The sequence below is a fragment of the Schistocerca gregaria genome, chromosome 7, assembly GCF_023897955.1.
Source record: "Schistocerca gregaria isolate iqSchGreg1 chromosome 7, iqSchGreg1.2, whole genome shotgun sequence".
NCBI lineage: Eukaryota > Metazoa > Arthropoda > Insecta > Orthoptera > Acrididae > Schistocerca > Schistocerca gregaria.
Window position 1 is genome coordinate 101,106,399 of NC_064926.1, and position 22,732 is coordinate 101,129,130.

At 38.7% G+C, this 22,732-nt stretch overlaps 1 protein-coding gene across 3 annotated transcripts in view; it reads right to left on the reverse strand.

Moving 5' to 3' along the window:
- The window catches only part of LOC126282224 (DNA repair protein complementing XP-C cells homolog), a 289,038-nt gene that overhangs the window by 54,014 nt on the left and 212,292 nt on the right, over positions 1–22,732 (reverse strand). The window contains exon 1 of one of the 3 annotated variants that reach the window (XM_049981789.1): positions 11,619–14,821. The exons of the other annotated variants lie outside the window; for them this stretch is intronic. Coding sequence (XP_049837746.1) covers positions 11,619–13,856 — 2,238 coding nt within the window. The 5' untranslated portion in view covers positions 13,857–14,821. Of the gene's footprint in view, positions 1–11,618; positions 14,822–22,732 lie in introns of those variants that run through there. 3 annotated transcript variants of the gene reach the window in all.

Genomic DNA, 22,732 nt, shown 5'->3' on the forward strand with positions numbered 1-22,732 from the left:
TGTAAATGAGGTCAATTCCTTTTACATTCGGGGGATGTCATGGTAACATAACTAAATATGTATGGTAAATATTAAGGTGTATGTGTGTGTGTGTGTGTGTGTGTGTGTGTGTGTGTGTGTGTGAGCGCGCGCGTGAGTGCGTGCGTGTATGCACACGTGCATGCACACGTGCATGCACACATATATTAGTAAGATTTGGAGAGTTTGCTCTCATCCAATCACTCCTTCCACCCCCCACCCCCTCCCCTCTCTCTCTCTCTCTCTCCCTCTCCCTCTCTCTCTCTCTCTCTCTCCCCCTCTAGCTTTGCTTCCAGGCTTTCTTTCCTACCTGTCATTCCCAACCAAACTTGTTATTTGTGCATAATTTTACCACTGTAGTAAACATAATTATTGTACTTAAAGGTTGCAACATGTCACTTCATTATATAACTGAATATGAAGTTTAAGCTATATTAACTTGACAAAATTGTATTAATATACCATCTGAAATATTTATTCCAACATGTATTCACCGCCTCAAACCAAAGATCTCCAAAATCCTTTAAAATTTATTCTGTAACAATGTTGTTACAATGTATATTCTTTATACTTTGTGATACTATTTCTCTTCTGTTGTACATTCCTTGCAACTAACAGTGTCCCGACACCATACTTGTTTACAAAATATGGCAGTATACATGTGATGTGTTACCGCAGTGAAAGGAATCTGTGACCACTGAATGTACTGTATTTTACTTATTTTATTTTTACCATTAAATAAATGTTTGGTTTTTTGTTAAAAGAAACTCATAACCATGTTCTAAAATAGGGTTTTGTTTCTCCCACTAGACAGTGTCACAAATTTCTCCAAAAAAAATCTTAAAAAAACACACACACACACACACACACACACACACACACACACAGAGAGAGAGAGAGAGAGAGAGAGAGAGAGAGAGAGAGAGAGAGAGAGAGAGAGAGAGAGATCATATTAACAAATGTACGTCTACCTGATGATGGAGGTTTAAACCTTTCAAACACACCGTGAAGATAAACAGTGACCACTAATAATAATAAACTTATTTTTCATTTAGTGTCAACTGCAGTCACGGTAAAGCCTAACCTAAAATGTTCACATTGAAAGACATTCCTCAGAGCTAACAACCCTCTGCAGTATCTGCACGGAACTTGTCCCTGAAACTCATCAAACAGTCAGGACTGGAGATGCACTCTGTATGAAATTTTACCCCATAGAGTACCAAATCCCCCATTTATAAGGAAATGGAAAGTAGCCATTCGGATTCAGGGGGTCTGTAGGATGTAAACAACCTTGTGCAAAGAATGAGTTTGAGCATTCGGAAATCTATTTTTAAAAAGATACAAATTACCCAGCCAATTTTAATGTAAATTCGTTCTTAATAAGAGAGAAACTTAAAATTTTAACTAACTACTCGGATGAAAAAAAAAAAAAAAAAAAAAAAAAAAAAAAAAAAAAAAAAAAATGAAATCAGCGCTGCAAGAAACAAGATTTACTAATGAAGATATACACCTACATGGATACTCTGCAAATCACATTTAAGTGCCTGGCAGGGGGTTCATCAAACCACCTTCACAATTCCCTATTATGCCCGTCTCGTATAGCGTGCGGAAAGAATGAACACCTATATCTTCCCATACGAGCTCTGATTCCCCTTATTTTATCGTGGTGATCGTTCCTCCCTATGTAGGTCGGTGTCAACTAAATAATTACGCATTCGGAGGAGAAAGTTGGCGATTAGAATTTGGTGCGAAGACTTCTTCGCAACGAAAAACGCCTTTCTTTTAATGATGTCCAGCCCAAATCCTGTATCAATTCTGTGACATTCCCTCCCACATTTCCCGATAATACAAAACATGCTGCCTTTCTTTGGACTTTTTTGTTGTACTCCATCAGTCCTATCTGGTAAGGATTCCACACCGTGCAGCAGTATTCTAAAAGAGGACGGACAAGTGCAGTGTAGGCAGTCTCCCTAGTAGGACTGTTACATTTTCAAAGTGTCCTTCCAATAAAACACAGTCGTTGGTTAGCCTTCCCCACAACATTCTCTGTGTGTTCCTTCCAATTTAAATTGTTCATAATTTTAATACCTAGGTATTTAGTTGAATTTATGGCTTTTAGATTAGACTGATTTATCGTGTAACCTAAGTTTAATGAGTTCCTTTTAGCACTCATGTGGATGACCTCACACTTTTCGTTATTTAGGGTCAACAGCCACTTTTCGCACCATTCAGATATCTTTTCTAAATCGTTGCACAGTTTGTTTTGATCTTCTGATGTCTTTATTAGTCGATAAACGACAGTGTCCTCTGCAAACAACCAAAGGCGGCTGCTCAGATTGTCTCCAAAATCGTTAATATAGAGAAGGAACAGTAAAAGGACCTATAACTCAACCTTGGGGAACACCAGAAATCACTTCCGTTTTACTTGATGACTTTCTGTCAATTACTACGAACTGTGACCTCTCTGACAGGAAATCACAAATCCAGTCACATAACTGACACGATGTTCTATAAGCACGCAATTTCACTACGAGCCGCCTGTGTGGTACAGTGTCGACAAACTTCTGGAAATCCAAAAATACAGAATCGATCTGAAATCCCTTGTCAATAGCACTCACTACTTCATGTGAATAAAGAACTAGTTGTGTTTCACAGAAACAATATTTTCTAAACCCATGTTGACCGTGTGTCAACAGACCGTTTTCTTCGAGGTAGTTCATAAAGTTCGAGCACAATATATGTTCTAAAACCCTACAGCATATCGACATTAATGATATGGGCCTGTAATTTAGTGGATTACTCCTACTATCTTCCTTGAATATTGGTGTGACCCACACAACTTTCCAGTCTTTGGGTACATATCTTTCATCGAGCAAAGGGTTGTATATGATTGTTAAGTACGAAGCTAATGCATCAGCATACTCAGAAAGGAACCTAATTGGTATACAGTCTGGACGAGAAGACTTGCTTTTATTATGTGATTTAAGTTGCTTCACTACTCCGAGGATATTTACTTCTATGTTACCCATGCTGGCAGCTGTTCTTGATTCGAATTCTGGAATATTTACTTCATTTTCTTTTGAGAAGGCATTTCGGAAGGCTGTGCTTAGTAAATCTGCTTTGGCAACACTGTCTTCGATAGTATCTCCATTGCTAATGTGCAGAGAAGGCATTGATTGTTTCTTGCTGCTAACATACTTCACATACGACCAGAATCTCTTAGGATTTTCTGCCAGGTTCCGAGACAAAGTTTCATTGTGGAAACTGTTATAGGTATCTCGCATTGAAGTCCATGTTAAATTTTGAGCTTCTGTAAAAGATCGCATGCTTTTGATTCAGGAGAATTCACAATATTTAAGGGAAAATCAGGAAAAAAGAAGAATGTACCCCAAATTGGAGAAGATTTCATTGGAGGGGGTTTCAAAATTCAGATCAATTAAAGGGAGACTTCCCATGCCAAGATTTAAATCATCAAAGTTTTCAATGTTTTAAATACACAGGCACCAACAAACAAGAAAAACAGAACACAGAAACAGCAAACACAAATTTTTTGGTGAAATGGGTCAGACACCTTTGATCACATTCCATTGAAAAACACAGTACTACTACTTGGAGACATTGAAGCACCAATTGGCAAGGAACATCAGCACATTTATAGTTATAAAATTTGTTGCACATAAATGAACCAATAAAAACAGCATAACATAGTACCCAAATCTACACTACAAATCAGTAAACTGTCACATTTTGCATATCTTCATTGAATAATGTAACATGGAATGATGTTCTGGGATACCTCATATGTAAGACAGGAAGTCTTCATTGTGCAAAATTGTTCTGCAAGAATAATGTGTGGTGCTCAGCGATGATTATCTTGTACACATCTGCTTAAGGAGTTGGACATTTTGTCTACTGGTTCACAGTATATTTATTCCCTCATTAAATTAAATAATAAACTACAGTTCAAAAGCAATAATGATGTACATAATTACAATACCAGAAGGGTAAATGACATTCATCTCTCCATATTAAGGTCATCTTCAGTGCAAAAAGAGGTGCACAATGCTGCAACAAGAATTTCTGATCACCTACCCAGAAACATAAAATGTCTGACAGACAGAAAAGTAAAATTCGAGAACAAACTGAAAATGTTTTGCCTTGACAACTTTTTCAATTTTCAATTCCGCAGAAGAATTTAACTGTACATACAAATTAATTTGCGCTGTGATTGTAAAATGACTCATTAAGATCTATCATGCAAAATGATCCATGGAACATGTAGCTTAACTAACTTCCTACAAAAAAACTTGGATGCAACCAAATCCAATTTGTGGTCAAGACAGCTCTATCATGTTGGAGTAAGTAGACACTCTGCAATGGAAGTCTTCAACATAATAGTTGCCGAACGCATTGTCTTATTTTAAAATCACTACTTATCTTTCATTAAATTCAAGATTAGACCAATATTCAGAAGAAATAACTGATACCAACCCAAGAAGTTTGACATAACTATAGAAGTTATCTAGAAAAAGTGATAACAAAATGCAGTTGGAAAAAAGAATAGCCACATATTATGCACACTTCAAAAGAAACTATTCCTCTTAAAAAGAAATGGAAACATGCCTGGTACAATGGTGTTGGTGGTGAGTTAATTATAAAGAGATAACGAGCTTGGAGTATCTGGAGAACAAATAAAAATCATAAGAAGAGTAAAAATTTCGCAGGAGCAAGGAAACACGCACCAAAATATCTCAAAAATCAGAATACAACATATAGGAGATCAGCTAATGTCAACCAAGTCACACTTTAATCAATACGAGGAACTTTTATAAAACATTCAAAAAAAGTTTAAAGAAATACACATCACCAAGGTTACAGATCCAAAAACACAGAAGACTGCATATATTAACACCCAGAACTGCAGAATACTTGTAGACTACCTCAAAGAACTACACAATTGCTATCCACTACCTCAAAGAACTGCACAATTGCTATCCACCAAAAGAAAAATTTCATTTTCATAATGTAATCTAAATACAGCCAGACTCAAAGCCACCAACAATAGTGGAAACCAGAAAAATCATAAAACAATTCAAAAAGAAACCATTAATGAAATTCGGACAACAAACAGCTTGACTTCAGGAAGGAAATTGGTATTAATAGACTCACTACATAAAAACAGAAGGCAAACTGATCCTAACAATTACAGAGGGATCTCCCTCTTACCAATGATATATCAGACCTTGTCGATTGTTCTTTTAAAGAGAGTTGAAGGAATACTTGACCCACAACTGAGAGAGTATCAAGCACAATTTAGGAAGGGAAGGTCTTGAGCAGAACAAATACTAAAACTATAGAACATAATGGGAATGAGGAAAATCAGATACCTCAGAGAATGGAGAAACTCCATCAATACTAACAAAGAGAGGTCCCCAGCAATGGGATCAACTTTTTTTTTAAATCACCCATGTTGCGATATAGGTTAAGGTCCCAGGTATCACACCCTGCAGCCATTCATTCTGGTGGGCTCTCTTTTGCAAGTAATATATAAAAATGATTACTGAGTTTTTCATGATACTCTACAGTTTTAAGAAAGGGTGGTTTAGCAGACTAGTTCCTCAGCATAATCGTTAATGTATAGGCTACACATGATACAGGTTGTAGGTTTGAACCTCATAGGGTGCTTTGAAAATTTAATTTTTTTATTAATCAAAATGACTGTGGCTGTTATTGTGACTCAGTTTATTGGTTTAAAAGAAATACTTCTTATTTCTATCACTTTGGTATATCATTTTAATAACCCTATTAATTTCAATTTAAACTCTTCCATTTTATCACTCTTTTACTGCCCCACACCCTCCCCCTAATGTGATTGTATTTATTACCTCCATTCCTTATTTTGCTTGAATTTGATTTTATTTGTAATCCCTTATTTCTTAGAAAGCTTCATCTGTTTTACTTTATCCATAGTGAAATAAGAATTTATATTATAAATGTTTGCCAGTTACCATAAAAACGACACATTAAGCTGTGCACAGATACAATTAAAAGACACTTACATAGAGCTTTCAGCCACAGCCTTCATCAGCACAAGAGAAACAGACACCATTCACACACACAAGCAAGCACACCTCATGCACAACTGACCATCACCTCCAGCATCTCAGGCAAGAATCCTACCTGGAGTTTCCACTGTTTCTTTTGCTGGTTTTTATGATGATTACTAGCCAAATATTGAAAAGAATTGGAGAGAAAAGGGGTTTGTGGCACAACTTGACAAGAAGAAGAGACCAGTTGGTAGAACATGTTCCGAGGCATCAAGGGATCACAAATTTAGCATTGGAGGGCAGCGTGGAGGATAAAAATCGTAGAGGGAGACCAAGAGATGAATACACTAAGCAGATTCAGAAGGATGTAGGTTGCAGTAAGTACTGGGAGATGAAGAAGCTTGCACAGGATAGAGTAGCATGAAGAGCTGCATCAAACCAGTCTCAGGACTGAAAACAACAACAACCAGCCACAAAAATTACTTCTTGTATTTAAATACATTGACACCACTGCGCAGTCAACGGTAAAGAGGTTGCTCCCTCTTCTTCTTTTCTTAACTGATACACTGGCAGTTTTAAATGTTTAAATATTATGACTAATAAATAAAAAGAATTAATTCACATGCACAAAGATTCAATGTGAACAAAGAATGAAGAAAAACAGAGAGCAACTGAAAAACTTAAAACAGTTACCAAAATGGTGTGACAAATGAACAGACAAAGAAAAGTTACATTTAAGCAAATTAACTGAATGAAATTAATGACTAAAGTCATTTCAATTAAGATTTAAAAATAAGCAATTTCAAAGTACCTGACACGATATATGCATTGTTGAGTGATACGCAAAATTTTGAATTTTTTGTTTTTCCAGCGATTACTTGTAAACGAGGGCCCACCAGGTAGAATGGCTGCAAGGTGTGATACCTGGGACCTTAACTTACATCATCACACAGGTTATTTCAAAAAGTTTATCCCACCACTGGAGACCTCTCCTTATAAGTGTGTTCAACTAGGAAGAAACACAAATAAAATCACCACAGATTGTCTAGTTTTTGCAGATGACATGACAGTACAGTACCTAAAACAAACTGTTTTAAGTATCTAGGAGAATGGCTAACAAGCAATGAGAAAGAAAAGATAGTCATAGAAACTAGAGTACATAAAATGGAAAGAGCATTCCAGATGATGATGAACATAGGCCTACCTAACAAAAGAACTTTGTCCTGTGACACTAAATTGACGCTATCAACAGGCCTGAAACACTGTATGCAGCAGAAACACAAACTTACAAGATTCGGGAATCTTACAAAACTAGAAAAAGTTGAAAGAAGTATTTCAAAGAAAATACTAGGACCCATAAGTAATAGTAATGTTGAATACAAATTAAGATCAGATATGGAGCTCTATTTGAAAATGGAAAAGCCAACCGATGTAATGAGAAAAAGAAGACTCAAATTTATGGACACACATACAGAACGGATAACAACAGACTAACCAAGGAGATCCACAACTTGCACTTGAGAGAATTACACAGAATGGATAACAACAGACTAACCATGCTGGTCTTCCACTTACACTCTGACCTTTTTCTGCCAAGCAGGGTGAAAGGGCTTCCAAGGTGAGCAACTCATAAAATCTAGAGATCAACCCCTTAGCTGTGGTGTATCAAACTGTGTGAGCTGAAAGTTCTTTTACATTGTAATCTTAACAAGGTTTCTGTATTGTGTATTAATGAGCACTGGTTATGAGAAATCCAGATTTGTATAGCAAAAATCACAGACTTTGACCAGATAAGAAGCTCTAGCAGGGAACTTATAAATGTAGAGGTGTATGCTTATATGTTAGGAGTGGTGTTAAATATGTTGAGGTAAAACTTAGGAAGGTGAAATGTGCAGTAAGTTTTTTGAAATATTTTGTACGTGAACTGACAGGCTGTCAAATTATCACTGCTTGCATCCACAGGTTCCACTAAGGTGATTTTACCTTATTCTTACATTACGTTGATGATCTTTTAACTGAACTTAGAAGTAGGTCAAAATAGTGCTTGGTGACTATCATTAATTTTAACACAAGTACTTGGAAAACAGTGCAATTATTAAATCTGTTTAGCTCATACAACAAGCAGTCACCTGTGAGGAAAACTACCAGGTATGGGGTCGGTCCACACACTTGATGAGATATTTACTAACAAACACGACTGTGACTATAATATTAAAGTAACATACATCAGTTTCCCTGATCATATGGCTATAAAATCATAAGGAATGGGAACAAGAAGAAATCTACACTCCAGTGGTATTAAGGGAGTTTCAGACAAGGTAATCAAGCATAGTTCCATCAGTATAGATTCTTAGCTAACTGGCATCATTAATACTTATTTCAGGACTGGGGTGTTCCCATCACAATTAAAGCCACTCTAAAATAAAAAGATAGTACACTGACATAAATAATCATAGACCACTGCCAGTTCCCCCCCCCCCCCCCCCCCCCGAAGGAGTAATGCATGAATGGCTAGCTGAATTCCTAAATAAAAATAGTGACTAATACTCAAAAATAGGTTTAGAAAGAACAAACTGACAGAAGCAGCAAATCTTTCAGTTCATGAAAATGGTCCTAAATGCGTTGAATAGGAATGAATTAAGCTGCAGAATATTCTTAGATTTATCCACAGCATCTGGTCTAATCTGCCATGATTTACTGCTTATTAAATTAGATTGTTATGGGGACTGGGACGATGATGATGTTTGGATTGTGGGGCGCTCAACTGTGTGGTTATCAGCACCCCTACAAATCCTCAACCTTCACTCAGTCCAGTCTCGCCACATTCATGAATGATGATGAAATGATGAGGACAACACAAACACCCATTCATCTCGAGGCAGGTGAAAATCCCTGACCCCGCAAGGAATCGAACCCGGGATTCTGTGCTCGGGATGCGTCAACGCGACTGTGAGACCATGAGCTGCGGACAAGGGTCTGGGAACTGGCCTTCAAATGTTTCAAATCTTATCTCTCTGATAAGCACCCCCTAGACAGTTACAACATATAGTATTGCGCAATATTTCCTGAAGCATAATGACACTGAACATACAGGTCTGAGATTGAGAAAGTGGGCAGTAATACTGACAACATCAAAAACTTATATTTTGCACTGTCCAGAAATATTGCACCACCTGTGGGCAGTATTTCACGACATCCTTGACAGTCTCTTGCATGCTACGGACAGTAGATATCTTTGTCTTCACTGTTCATTGCTGTTATGATGTTGAAAATGAGTTCAAAAGTAGAAGAAAGTGCATTATGATTGAGTGCATTGAAATGTATAAATTGCCAGCATTGAAAACTGTCAGGGCATATGAGTACAAAAACACAAATGTTATGAATGAATTGTATGACTTGTCCCTTAGAAAAACAAGGAAAAGACACACACGACAATTTAAAAAAATAATTATTGTAAAAATTGCAAATAAAGTGTGTGTGCGTGTGTCCATTGCCTACCCACAAATAATCGTTTAGTGCACATTGACTGATAAATTTCTATAACAATATATTAAATACTATTAAGATGACACTGGACATGTAAATTTAAAGTATTCCATAGAATTCCCAGTGGCAAGATGGTGTAGCATAATAGGTGTACGCTGACTAGGTGGAATTCTCTTTCATTAGAGTATTTTGGTTTTTGATCATGGCTATCTGAGTGTCTGCAGAAATTTAACAGGGGTGGGTGAGTGCAAGACTCAAATTTATAGTTTTGATGAAAATGATTAGGTCAGTTTTGACACAAAAACATTTTATCCCAGGGAACAATGGTTATCCTCTCAGAATTTGCTATATGAAAATTACTTCAATGTCAAAAACAAAGATTCCAAGACTTACCAAGCGGGAAAGTGCCGGCAGACAGGCACATGAACAAAACACACAAACACACACACACACACACACACAAAATTACTAGCTTTCGCAACCGATGGTTGCTTCTTCAGGAAGGAGAGGGAAAGACGAAAGGATGTGGGTTTTAAGGGAGAGGGTAAGGAGTCATTCCAATCCCGGGAGCGGAAAGACTTCCCTTAGGGGAAAAAAAAGGACAGGTGTACACTCGCACACACACACATATCCATCCGCACATACACAGACACAAGCAGACATATTTAAAGGCAAAGAGTAAGGGCAGAGATGTCAGTCGAGGCGGAAGTACAGAGGCCTCTGTACTTCCGCCTCGACTGACATCTCTGCCCTTACTCTTTGCCTTTAAATATGTCTGCTTGTGTCTGTGTATGTGCGGATGGATATGTGTGTGTGTGCGAGTGTACACCTGTCCTTTTTTTTCCCCTAAGGGAAGTCTTTCCGCTCCCGGGATTGGAATGACTCCTTACCCTCTCCCTTTAAATCCACATCCTTTCGTCTTTCCCTCTCCTTCCTGAAGAAGCAACCATCGGTTGCGAAAGCTAGTAATTCTGTGTGTGTGTTTGTGTGTTTTGTTCATGTGCCTGTCTGCCGGCGCTTTCCCGCTTGGTAAGTCTTGGAATCTTTGTTTTTAATATATTTTTCCCATGTGGAAGTTTCTTTCTATTTTATTTACTTCAATGTCATATTTAGAATAAGAAACGAATGATTATAGAGCAATTGCTAAAGCCATAGTACTCTCTCACTGAGATTAGCCATGTAGCGCCACATTTAGTTAAATGAAAGGTTTAGCAGAATCAAGGGAAATCACTTCTAGAAGTGTACAAGTATTTTATGATGAATAAAAATACCGTGCATCAGATTCCAAGACAATAAATTAGAGAATTATCATGGCAACAGCATCTTTAATTAATAGTGTGAACCTAAATATTGTTGCACAGTATTATTCACCAGTGTCGGGAGAGCATCAATAATATTGCACCTGACAATTCGAACCGGTGTCCAGCCAACCTGATATAGATTCTCCGTTATTTCCCTAAATTGCTGCAGGAAAATGTTAGCATGGTTTTTTTTAAAAGGGCATGGCACACTTCCTTCCTGATCCTTTCATAATCTGATCATATGAATGACCTTGCTGTTTGGTCCTGTCCCCAGAATCAACCAACCTGTCCACTGACAGCTGCTAAGAATGTGAGTCAAACCTTTTAAAAAAAGAAAAGAGAGAGAGAGAGAGAAAAGAAGGGAGGGGGGAGGGAATAAAATAAAACAAGAAAATGACATGTCGACAGACAAAAAAATAAATAAATAAGACTTTTCCAATAGCAAAAACCATTCACTAAATAGGTTATAAGAACATCCAACCTTTCACTTGTGCATATACATTGAGAGGTAAAGGAAAACAAGAAGCAAAATATTTGAAAAATACACCACATAAGAAATTCCAAGCCATCAGAGACCACAAGAGATGATGCTAAAACACTGTCCAGCTGAAGAATAGTAAGCCACTGAAAAAATAATGTAACACATTTATACAATTCTCTTTTCTCATCAAAATGAGTTGCTGTGTTAAAAATCTGTATTTACAACAGCAGAAACTAAAGTTTTCATATGGGCTGCAACTGCTTAAAGGAGAAATGAGCTACTTACCGAAAGTTCTCGCACACAATGAATCTGTCGGTGATATATATCCACGCAGATCCATTTCTCTTCAGATTCCAAAAACACCTCTAACCATACGTCACATCGGTCTTTCTTCTTCTTGGTGTCCACCCCACATGCTCCATCAGATACTGAATCAGAAGACAATACCCTACGGTCAGTTCTACCTTTCCTAGTTTTCTTCTCTTTAAATTCTGCAGTATAATCACTTTCACTTCCAGAAGAATGTGTTACTGTACAAGTGGTGCTTGCTTTATCCCTCTTTGTATTTTTCACAGTTATTTTTTCAGTGTTGGTACTGACCTTTTTCTTGGAACCTGAGGAATTTGTATTAATTGTTTTAGTTTCCTTGTCACTTTCTTGATCACACTGAACTTTTTCATCATCGTCTGTGGTGTCATGGTCATCTACATACTTCTTCACAGATTTTCTGTCTCTCAAAGATCGACATAAATCACCTGCGGATTGAGACTTCATTTTCTTTTTATTGCCTACAGTATTTTCATTGTTTTTTTTCTGATTTGACTTCCCTGCTTGTTCAACTTTCTTTGCAGCTGCTTCTTTAATTCGCTTCACAGCTTCTTCCTTAGTCATGACATCTCGTCTTTTCCGTACGACATCTTTTGAAGTATCTGATGCGCCCTTTTTTCTCCCAGATTGTGCCTTCTTTTGCTGCTCCCCCTTTATTTTCTTCCCTTTCGAAGTTGATGGTTTCTTTGAAGTTAAGTTACTTATTTCTGAGAGTGGTGGCTTTAATGGCAGGGGCTGCAGTGATATTATAAGCCTTGTGTTGATTCCCAAAGAGCGCAACACACACACAAACATTAGTACCATGTCCCTTCTTGATTTTGCAACCTTCTTTTGAAACTGAACCTGCAATGAACTTAACAACTCTTCTTTGTCATCAACATTCTCTTGAACTTCCACAGTTTTTGAAAACCACTGAACAATTTGTTGCAAATAGGCAAGATCTGTATGTTTGTCAGGATAACAGTGCTTTGAAGGTATCAAGGATAATGACAATCCCATAAGAATCTCTGAATTCAGAATTTTATTCACATAATTTCCATGAGCAATCCAACACAACAAATGCGCCTTATGCATAAGGACTTGAATATCTCGCCGCACCCTATTCATTCTACGTTTTACATATGCTGCCATATCAAAACCTTTCTTCTTCTTCTTCTGGTGAATGTTGGGAACTTGCACAGTAACAGCAATACCTTCTTTAGGAATGTTGTGTTTGATATGCTGTTCTTCAAAATTACCAGTATCTACTTCTTCCCAATCACTAATTCCTTCCTCTTCACTCTCCACATTCTTCTTCGATACATTTTTTCTTTTTGTTTTAGCGACAGCTTTAGGTTTATGGTTAGGATCCTGACCTTCTCCCAAAGCTAGCAGTTGTGACACATCCAATTTACTTACATCAGGGGTAAAGGTTTCCGCTTTAACTTTTTGAAGCTGCTTCCTGCCAGTTTCTTGTGTTTTGACCTTTTGTATACTGCCATCGTTTTCTGCTTTGATATGACTGGACTTCACCAATGTCTTACCTTGCTGACTTTGCTTCTGTTTGCCATTCTTATCAGAAGACTTTCGCTGCTTTGCATTAAGCATCTTCTTTCCACTTTGAACTAAACCTGGTTTAATGTCACTAACATCCTTCACCTTTATATTTACTGGGCCTGCAGAACAATGTTCTGGCTTGATCGTCTTATTTTCTTTCTCCTGTCCTGAGTTGCACGTTATTCTCTCTATTTCGATGGGTTTCGAATCTTGCACATCGTCTGAGTCTTCAGATTCACTTAACCTGTTTACGTCAGCAAAAATACTATTTTCTATTGCTGAGAAATCGGAAACTGTTTTTTTTTCAATCTTGAAGAAATCTGAGTCTAAGTCAAGTGACTGTGTCGGCACTAGAAAGTCATCGGAACTACTGTCTGATGATTCATCAGCTGCGTCTTCACTCTTGCGTTTTTTGCCAGACAGAACTCCAGAATCTGAGGCTTTTGTTGCTCCCCTTCTTTGCCAGTCAGTATCATCTTCGCACGAACTACCACCGTAACCTTTGTCTGAGAAGCTTATACTGTCATTTTTAATTGATTTTGCCTTTTCTCCAACACCTTTCTGTATTGGTGACACTCTTTTTATCTTTTCCGGCGATTCGTCACTTTCAGGAGTACGTGCACGCAACGAAGTTCTTTTGCTAGAATTCCTTGTCCTCATATTTGAAACTAATTTCGTATAAATGAAGGTGAAATGTGCGCTGTCCTGAGTTCCTTTACAGCTCAACTAGGATAAAGCACATAAAAGGTAACGAAATCCACAAACATAACAAGATTAAATGGAGAGTGCCCCTTCTTTTTCTATCTCAATTCCCTGATTGTAATGGTTAATAATGAAACTAGAAATGAGCAACTTTGAAAGATACTCAGATAATAATTGAACGTGCAATAGCTGGCATCTACTAATATTATATGCACTATTTGATCGTCTCGTTTAACTTCGGCACACAACAAAGAACTATATACCGATCTTACATAACACAATATAATTACATCAGACGACACACTCTCTTCTGTATTCCGCCTCAGTTTAGAGTAGATATTTAAAACACAACGCTGTCAGAACTATTAATTACGGATTTGAAGCTGTCAAACACAAAATTTTCTCTATATTACGCTCGTCTAGAATTACCGCCATTTCACAAACATCCTCGTAGGGCAGACATTTCATTGGCAAGGATATTTTAAAAACATGTATCATTGAATCGATATGAACTCAGACGCACAGGTTTTTCTTATAACTACTGGAATTTTGTACATTTTCTCTAATCCTTATTGTGAGACATTTAGCAGAAAGGGAACCCTCAATTGATGAGAATCATTTCTGCCCATGGATTATAACCTGGTTTTCCTTTAGATACTTTAAAATCTGGTGAAAGCCCTGGTGAACTATTTTATTTATAACATACATCTCATTTCAGTTTATGTCGCATTCAGTTTACTAAAAACCGCTTTGTTGACTAAATGTAAAAGGAATTTGCTTACATATACACTACTACGCATGCAAGGTTGCAAAAACTGATATCGAGAAAGTTCAACTAATAACTTATGATAATGCCACTTATCGTAAGCTTCAGAGAATTTTTAATTTACTTCTGTATGCCTCTTTATCTGAATGTGATGACGAAATAACAAACAACCATTGCAGTTCTTTGTGTTGTCTCAAGGAAATCAGGAGCTTCAAACTCACAAAGAAAACAAATAATGAAATATGTAGGGAATCGATGAGATCGAGTATCCAGAATAGCACCCGTGAATGAGGGAATGAAATTGTGATACTTGATTACAAATAGTTCGGACAGTCGTATAGATACGGTAGCATAAAGCCGTCCTCAGATGGAACGAGACAGCTAACGTTGACGGGGATGCGGATGGGATAATAAGTCTCACAATAGACAGCACCTACGTCACATGGGATGTGCTGGTTAACGTGATTTGCGAGTGTAGCACACTCTAGTATTCAGTGACATCTGTAGGTTTTATCTGGCACAATGTTTTTACTGAAGCGTATAAAACTCATATGTTAGCTCTATTAGCAAGCAATTTCCTCCCTTGTCCATAAGCTAGTCACATTGTTCTGTTTGTAACAACGTAAATAGAAAATTTATAGCGATCCTGCTTAGTTTTATTCCATTTACAGAAAAAATGACAAGCTTCAGGAAGCTATAATTATTTAGTTTTGCCATTGCAGTACAAAATTCAAGATAAAGCGGCAACCACTACGAACAAAGATATAAAGGAACTCTCAAAGAATAATGGAACTGGTGCTTCATGAGTTCCATGGAATAAGCTGGCAACGTGTTCTGTGTGCACTTTCCTCGCTTGACACCGACTCCACAGTAGGACAAAGCTCTGCGGACGCATGGGAATTTTAGTTATTCTTTGGCCCGCCCTGGAATACCTCGCTGGAGTCGGTGTCTTCTCCCTGTGTCTCGCCTTTCGTGCTAAACTTGGTGGGCTATCATTTTGTGTCCTCACCTCGACTTATCTTTGCTGCTGAACGGGCGCCATCTCATTTTGTTGTTCGTGCTCTTTGTCGTCATCTGGAAAAAGCATACGTACTGGCTTAACTCTGTCTTGTGAGACGTTTGCTGTTTTCCATTGGTATTGTATGTTCTCCTCTTGTCAATACTTTGTTGTTCGTGCTCTTTGTCGTCATCTGGAAAAAGCATGCGTACTGGTTTAACTCTGTCTCGAGAGACGTTTGCTGTTTTCCATTGGTATTGTATGTTCGCCTCTTGTCAATACTTTATGCAGGCTAGAGTAAGGACGTTGCAATGGCAGTCATACTGCATCTGTCTGCAACAAAACACGAGAGCATCTGGTGTAGGATGTATGGCATGGCGCTCAGTGGTACAGCGAAAAACTCTGCCAGCGCTCATAGCGCTTCTCCATAAATTAACTCTGCCGTGGAAGCTTTTAACTGTAGTTTACAAGCAGTCCTGAGGGAAGCAATGCTGAAGTTCAGTTCTCATCATGGCACTTAGTGCAGCCTTTAAAGTCCTATGCCACTTCTGGATCATGCCGTTGCTCGCTGGGTGATAGGCAGTCATGTACTGATGTCTGAATCTGTACAGTTTGGCTAATTCCAGAAATAATGTCGATTCAATATGGTGGCCTTGGTCAGTGGTCACATGCAACCAACATTCGAACTGTGAAATCTATGTAGGTAAGAATACTCATGCCTCTGTTTATAGCAATATATATTCCAGTGGCACTGTTTCTACCCATCTCATATAACAGTCTACAGCCATCAATAAATAATGATACCCCTCTGACGGCGTCAATGGTCCTACGATGTCCAAGTGGACGGGCGTGAATTGTCCTGTAGTCTGCATGAAGTCTCCTAGTGGTTTTTGAATATGCTGAGCAACCTTACATTTCTGGCATGCCTTTGCACATCCTCTTAATCCTTGACCACACAAAGCACCGTTATAAGTTCCATGGTGGGATTTGTACTTGGGTGAGCTAGTCCATGAACACTATAAAAGACAGTCTTCTGTAATTCCTGAGGAACGAAAGGGGTATGTTTGCCTAGTGATACATCATATCGTGTGCTGGTTTTTGGCCCTGCCGAATATGCAGCGCAGCAGTGTTGTCCTGCCTGAACTGTTGTAGTTGTTCTGTGGCCTGTGCTGTTTCCACTTCTTTGTAATCGGTAGTGTGGGAAATCATTTCTACTCTGGATCCAAAATCGACACGACGTTTTCAGCCACTTTGATATGGTGAAAGTCTGTTTTAAATTGGCTATAATATCCAACTGCTGGAAGTGCCATGGGAAACAGTTGTCCTTCAGTTTACTGAAAGTAAACGTTATCGGTTTGTTGTTGGTTTAAATTGTAAAAGTCCTGGTTTCTATGTAAGGATGAAAATATTTCATAGCCTCATAAATTGCTAGGAACTACCTGTCATATGCACTCCACTTTTCTGTTGCGAATTTACATGAATAAAAAAATTGAAAGTATGCCACTGCTAATTCGCATATTGATGGAGTGCTGCCCCTAATGCTCATTGGCTAGCGTCGACCACTGTAGACAATGGTATGTGTGGTACTGTGTGTGCCAACATGCTAACAGAACTGCCATTTGTGAATCTTTCTTCGCCTGGTGGAATACTTTCTGTATTTCTGTGTTCCACTGTAGGTGCAATTGGCTGCTCATGTTCTTTCCAGTGCTGCTGACGACAGTGCTTGGATATCAGTTGCTCCTGGCAGGAGTTGGCGGTAGAAATTTATCATCCCTAAAAATCTTCTAAGCTGTCGATAAGCCTTTGGCTGTGGTAGTTCAACTACAGTCCCAGAAATGTCACTTACTGTTGTTGGAACATGCAAAAAATGGTTCAAATGGCTCTGAGCACTATGGAACTCAACTGCTGTGGTCATTAGTCCCCTAGAACTTAGAACTACTTAAACCTAACTAACCTAATGACATCTCACACATCCATGCCCGAGGCAGGATTTGAACCTGCGACCGTAGCAGTCGCACGGTTCCAGACTGTGGGCCTAGAACCGCGAGACCACTGCGGCCGGCGCTTGGAACATGCATTTCACCTCATTGATCACTATGACAAAATTTATTAATTCGCTCGAAAACGGCCTTGAGATGCTCTTCATGCAGCTCCTTTGAGTCAAAGAACACCAAGATGTCATCCAAGTAAGCAAAACAATACTCCCACTCTCTTAGTACCCCATTTATAAACCTCTGTCACATCTGTACTTCATTCTTGAGGCAAAATGACATCAAGATGTATTCAACTAACCCAAATGTTGTTATGATAACTGTCTTTGGTACATCTCCTTCTGTGACTGGTATATTGTGGTATGGGATTTGCAGCCGATACCACTAAATACTGTGTCAACAGCTAGCTTATTTGGGAAATCTCTGATATTGAGTACTGGGTAACGATCTGGGACTTTGGGTATTTAGCATCAAATAGTTACCACAAGGGGTCTATGTACCATCTTTCTTTTTCACCAAGTGCAACAGAGATTCCCATGGGCTGTCAGATCAGCTTTAAGCAGATCCTCAACTTCAGACTTGACTGCTAAAAAACGACCGCCGGCGTGGCCGAGCGGTTCTAGGCGCTTCAGTCTGGAACTGTGCTGCTGCTACCATCGCAGGTTCGAATCCTGCCTCAGGCCTGGAAGTGTGTGATGTCCTTAGGTTGGGTAGGTTTTAGAAATTCTAGGGGACTGATGACCTCAGATGTTGTCCCATAGTGCTCAGAGCTATTTGAACCATTTTTGAAAATATGACTTGTGGTTAATCACTGAGTTCATTGCGATACCGACTGACTGGGCATAGTATGAATGTGGTGCACTGTGTTGTGCATAACATTTGGCGTAAGTACCGCTGTGCTGCCTTTTTATGCCCTGTGTGACACCATTGTACATGAGGTCCATGCTGGAATATCTGTTTTGTCCAAGTGTACTTCACAGTTTTTTTAACCTGCGCCTTGCTAATATTTACTTCAGTCTTCATGTGGCACAATAAATCCATACCTAACATGGCCCCTGATATCTCCGCCAGCACAAAATTCCACTTGAAACTATTTTGGGACCCCATACCTACCCCCAAATTATCAATAAGTATTTCTTGGTGGCTTATTTGCTGCTATTGGATGCGTTCACAGACATGCAGCTGCGGTCTCACAGCTCCTGAAAGGCAGTGCACTAATGTCTCATCCTGTGTCGATTAGCTAGTAGTGGCCTGATCTCATGTCCATAACGTACAATCTCTGTGACGGAATAAGTAAACTGGTCAAATTACTTAATGTACTGTGTCCCTCGGTGATCTTACACCCTGACTAAAGGCGCTCTTCTCGTGTATTGCAGCCTGCTGCGCTTACTGCCACCTGTTGCTACCATTTGGGTATGCACATTGTGCATATACATTTCGTTGCTCTGCCACAGAACTGCCAGTGATATCAACACATCCATTTTTATTGGCTAACTTCGGTAATGTCATTGCTTCTTGGCTTTTGTCCAAATAATCTCCTCTTGCTCTCCAGTAACTGCAACACTTGCCTTTGCAATGTAGTAAGTTGCCCTGTGATCTCTTGCAGTTGTTTTGTCAAATCAACCCGTTGTCCTGTTTCTTATTGCACACGACCATCCACTACCATCGTTACACATGCTGCTCGCGTATTGTCTAGTGTTGCGTAAACTATGTCAGCCATTGTTATTAACGCTTGGACATCCTGTTCTTTGAAAGTCATCACTGCTGCCTCGACCATTCCAGGCAACTGAGCCAACCATATGTGCCTCAGCAGCATATTTGGTAAGTCTGTTTCGCTGATGATACCTCACAGGCGTCACCAACAGTCGGAAGGCTTTCTGTCTCCCATTTGTTCACTCTTCGACAGCTCCTGCATACGCTGATTTATTGGTTCACACATTGTGCTGATTGATACATTTATAAACATGTATATTGCTCACCTGTCAGCAGCCTGAGTGTGATATCCGTGACAAATGCAGCTGCCCTGGCATCTAATGCGTTCACTACCACAGAAAATGCGTGTTCATGCACTAACTCATTTTGCTCGCATGCTGACTCAGGCAACGCAAATTACAGCTCTGGTTTGTCCGGCAAGAGCTGTAGCATATGCACTTTCATTTGCAGCTCTCCTGTCGTTGCATATCTGCCATAAACATTCGAATGGAGGCTCACTGCTGAAGAATTTTGCTCCTCCATTGCCAATTGCAGTTCCTCAATTTATTACTGGATATTGTCACAAAGATCTGTTAACTGTTTTTCCGTATGCTTGACTGCGATGTCTGGCTCTGATGGTGTCGTTTGACCCTGCAGGTCTGCTTGTTTGCAAGGTCACTACTTTATTGCGATTCTGCTTGGTTTTATTCCACATACAGAGAAACTAATAAGCTTCAGGAGTGTATAATTATTTATTTTTGTGATTACAATAAAGAATTCAAGGTAAAATGTCAAACACTATAAACAAAGGAATAATCGAACCCTCAAAGAATAAAGGAAATGTGACTTCAGAAGTAGGAAATAAATTGCTGACATGCCTTGTGTGCACTTTTCTCACATGACGACAACATCCACAACTTCAATATCTGTAAACATGTTATAAGAAAAAAGTTCCAAAGCCAGTCAGTAAGGATATCAAGTTATAATACTTCACAAAATTGAACAAACTCACTCATTAGGGAGAATGCACTTATAACGTCATATATACTGGTAACAGAAAAAAATATTTCTAATCTCTACTAATAATGAAACTACAAGACCGTCTTCTCTGTCTGTCTGAACACGCTAATCTCCAAAACCATTAGGCTAGAGGTCATCAAACTTTATTGCTCTGGAGCCAATAATGACATTCTGGAGTGGCACATCAAGCTGTTTGTATTAACAGATAACATATATAAATTACCATATTATGAGATACCTATAGATTAGCTATAGCAACGGAACGATAGATTTGCTGCTGACCCCTATACTGAATCTTTTTGACTTTGGTATATTTTATAAATATGAATGAATATTCTTATGGGATTGTGGAAATTTATACTTCAGCTAGCGTAAATTAAAACAAAATCGCCCCTGTCAGCCAAGGGTTGCACATGTCTATGTCTACTAGTTATATTACAATCAGGTCTTCATGATGTTTTCAAATAGTAGTTAGACACTGCATAATTATTAATAGTTTCAATTAAATTTCTTTTACACTGGCATTCACTAATTTTTAGTTTGCACTATTTGGAAGTTATGCTTTTGTAGAATAGTACCAGGTAGTAAATATTTAAAGTCAAGTCATTGGATTAGTGTTCGACTATGTTGATATCTTATAAATCTGTAAATATTTAACTTAAATCTCAATTAATTACATCATCATAGAACAATGAATATACTTTTGTTATCAACGTCATATTAGTACAGAAAAGTATATTCCTCTGGATTATGATTAACAATACATCATAAATTGAAAAAAGGAAAAATCTTAAATATTGCACAATACGTTTGCATAAAAATTTGTGTTACTGTGAATTAACCAAGTTTCAGTAACGAAGTACCCTAAAACTTTACTGTGTGTGTGTGTGTGTGTGTGTGTGTGTGTGTGTGTGTGTGTAGTGAATTATTGTGGGTATTTTATTTTTCATAATATCTTCCTATTTAAATCTTCATGTGGTATAATGACGAGTGACTTGATTGAAACGTTGGTTGAGGTGCCGAAAAAATCGAAAAAATATTGTGTCACAATGGAACGGCGGCCGGTGGGGACTGTCAGGTACAGTTCTCGACCCCTGTCTGTAAATATTAGGTTCGGATGGATCTGCTGCGATTCACTGATGGATGCTGGCTGCGAATTTCATTCTTCCTTCCTCTTGGGCAGGAGCACTTGCATTTCTCTGGATCGCTGCTTTTATGGATGGACGGCAGCTTGGTGTAGGTGGTCATGAAAAAAAGTACATGTTATAATAGTTGTATTTGTAGATGCTAGCTTATCGCCCTGTAAGGTAAGTTGTTTTAGTAGGCAGGTGCTGAGAGCCATTTGAACCATTTTTGAACAATGGTTAAGACGACGCTAGCGGCGGCTGGCGAGGAAACGTTCATGCCAATGCAAGAACATTGACACAATGTTCCAAAAACACATATGAAACATTGTCTTTAACAAGTTGATAAGGTTTTCAGTTCCTGGGCGGATTCTGTCCTATTGATCACACTTATTTTCGGTTTTGGTTGCAGCACAAAATTCGGAGATCACTTTCTGTCTGATCGCAGTTTATGGTCACTAAATGAAACACTTCACACAGTTCATACGCATTGGTGACCCGACATGGTATCACTGTTCTTCAAATAAGATTATTTTACACACTGTATATTGTGACAACCTTTAGTTTTTATATATACTACTGGCCATTAAAATTGCTACTCCTAGAAGAAATGCAGATGAGAAACGGGTATTCATTGGACAAATATATTATACTAGAACTGGCATTTTCACACAATTTGGGTGCATAGATCCCAAGAAATCAATACCCAGAACAACCACCTCTGTCCGTAATAATGGCCTTGATACACCTGGGCATTGAGTCAAACAGAGCTTGGATGGCATGTACAGGTACAGTTGCCCATGCAGCTTCAACATGGTACCACAGTTCATCAAGAGTAGTGACTGGCGTATTGTCAAGAGCCAGTCACTACTCAGACAAGAGCTTGGCTACTATTGACCAGACGTTTTCAATTAGTGAGAGATCTGGAGAATGTGCTGGCCAGGGCAGCAGTCGAACATTTTCTGTATCCAGAAAGGCCTGTACAGGACCTGCAACATGTGGTCGTGCATTATTTTGCTGAAATGTAGGGTTTCACAGGGATCGAATGAAGGGTAGAGCCATGGGTCGTAACACATCTTAAATGTAACGTCCACCATTCAAAGTGCCATCAATGCAGACAAGAGGTGACCAAGACATGTAAGCAATGGCACCCCATACTATCAAGCTGGGTGGTACGCCAATGATGAATACACGCTTCCAATGTGTATTCACCACGATGTCACCAAACGCAAATGCAACCATCA